The 1,420-nt window shown below is 45.1% G+C and overlaps 1 protein-coding gene across 1 annotated transcript in view; it reads right to left on the reverse strand.

Annotated features, from left to right (window-relative positions):
• Positions 1–673: 673 nt before the first annotated feature.
• The window catches only part of TMEM171 (transmembrane protein 171), a 9,160-nt gene continuing 8,413 nt past the window's right edge, over positions 674–1,420 (reverse strand). Inside the window, exon 3 of the mRNA XM_008573318.1 lies at positions 674–894. Within this exon, the coding sequence (XP_008571540.1) occupies positions 699–894 (196 nt within the window). The 3' untranslated portion in view covers positions 674–698. The remainder of the gene's footprint in view (positions 895–1,420) is intronic.

Consider the following 1,420-nt stretch of genomic DNA (forward strand, 5'->3'; position numbering starts at 1 on the left):
ATCCTTCCTGGACCTCTCAAGGGGAAGCTGGTTACCAAAGTATCCCAAGAAATTTCACTACAAGAAGACTCCAGGGTATCAACACGCTTGTGACTGCCCCAGCGTAAAGGCTCCCTAATTGTCTTCTTTCAAAAAGAAAGAAGGAAAAGGGATGGGAAAAGGAGAAATGGGGAGGGGAGGGAGGAGAAAGGGAAGACGAGGAGAAGAAATAATAAAGAAATGAGGACAGTGATCTTGTTCCTCCGTCCCAAGCAACTGACACAGGAGACAGAATGGAGCAAGCTAAACAGTAGTAAGTGCTTCTGGATGGCCTTTGACAGCACAGGGTAGCGACAGGAGCCTGGCTTTCAGATCCCAGCTAGGTGGGTTCGAAACCCAGCCTCCCCAGTCAGAAGCTAGGAGACCTCGACGAAGTTATCAGCCTCTCTCTGATCCTTTGTTTCTATCCAGCAATAAAAAGCATGCCACCTACCTCCCGGAGTCGTAGCTCTGGACGAGAGAAGCACGTTCAGGCAGGCACTTTGCCTCTCCCGTGGTCTGGGGCACTAACAGCTGGAACCTAACGCGGAAGGGTCGGTTACTCCTGTTGATACTGTATTAGGAAGATCAGAACATGACCACTGCTATTGTATTTTTTATTAAAAAACAAATTAAATAAAATAGTGTTTTATATACAAAACTGAACTGGAGTCCACAGTTCATGGTGGGGAAGGTTCAGAAGATGGAGACAAGGGTGTAGCTGTGGCATGTTCTTTGTCTTCATATCTAGGAGGCAATTCAGATGAAAGATGTGGAGTGTGTGAGATCTCAAAAGAGGGCCAAGTTCCAGAAATAGTATATATAGATTCACCATCTCTCTCAGACACCACACCCTGGTGCTCAGGAGTTCGGGTCCTGCTAAAAGAGGGAGAGAGAACACGAAATGGGGGGGGACAAAAACATTAGCACTGCTTGAGTACTAGGTTCTTTTCAAATGCTTAATTATGTGCATTTAGGAGCATTTGCAAGGACCTAAGAAGTAATTTCTTCCACATTCTACCTTTTATAGGTCTGTTTTGATTCCTCACCCCTTACTTTTCTTAGAGCTGATTGTAATATTAAGACAGTCCCCTCCTGTTGTCATTCCCCTCATCAATGAAAAGACACCTGGTACAAACGTGTAGATGTCACCCAGAGTGTGCACGCACACACACACAGAATTACTGTTCTCTGCCACGGCTAACATAAGGTAGACAAACTATGCAAAAGAAAATTAAAACATTAAGCCGAAAACTTGAAGGGAGGCATACTGGTTAATGGAGTGGGCTCTAACAACAGGGAGATCTGCATTTGATTTCCAGTCTGCTGATTTCCGGCTGTAGTTATTTAACCCCTCTCAGCCCCAGTTTCCTGATCTGTAAAATGGGGATGATAACAGTGC

The sequence above is a fragment of the Galeopterus variegatus genome, unplaced genomic scaffold, assembly GCF_000696425.1.
Source record: "Galeopterus variegatus unplaced genomic scaffold, G_variegatus-3.0.2 Scaffold902, whole genome shotgun sequence".
NCBI classification, from domain to species: domain Eukaryota; kingdom Metazoa; phylum Chordata; class Mammalia; order Dermoptera; family Cynocephalidae; genus Galeopterus; species Galeopterus variegatus.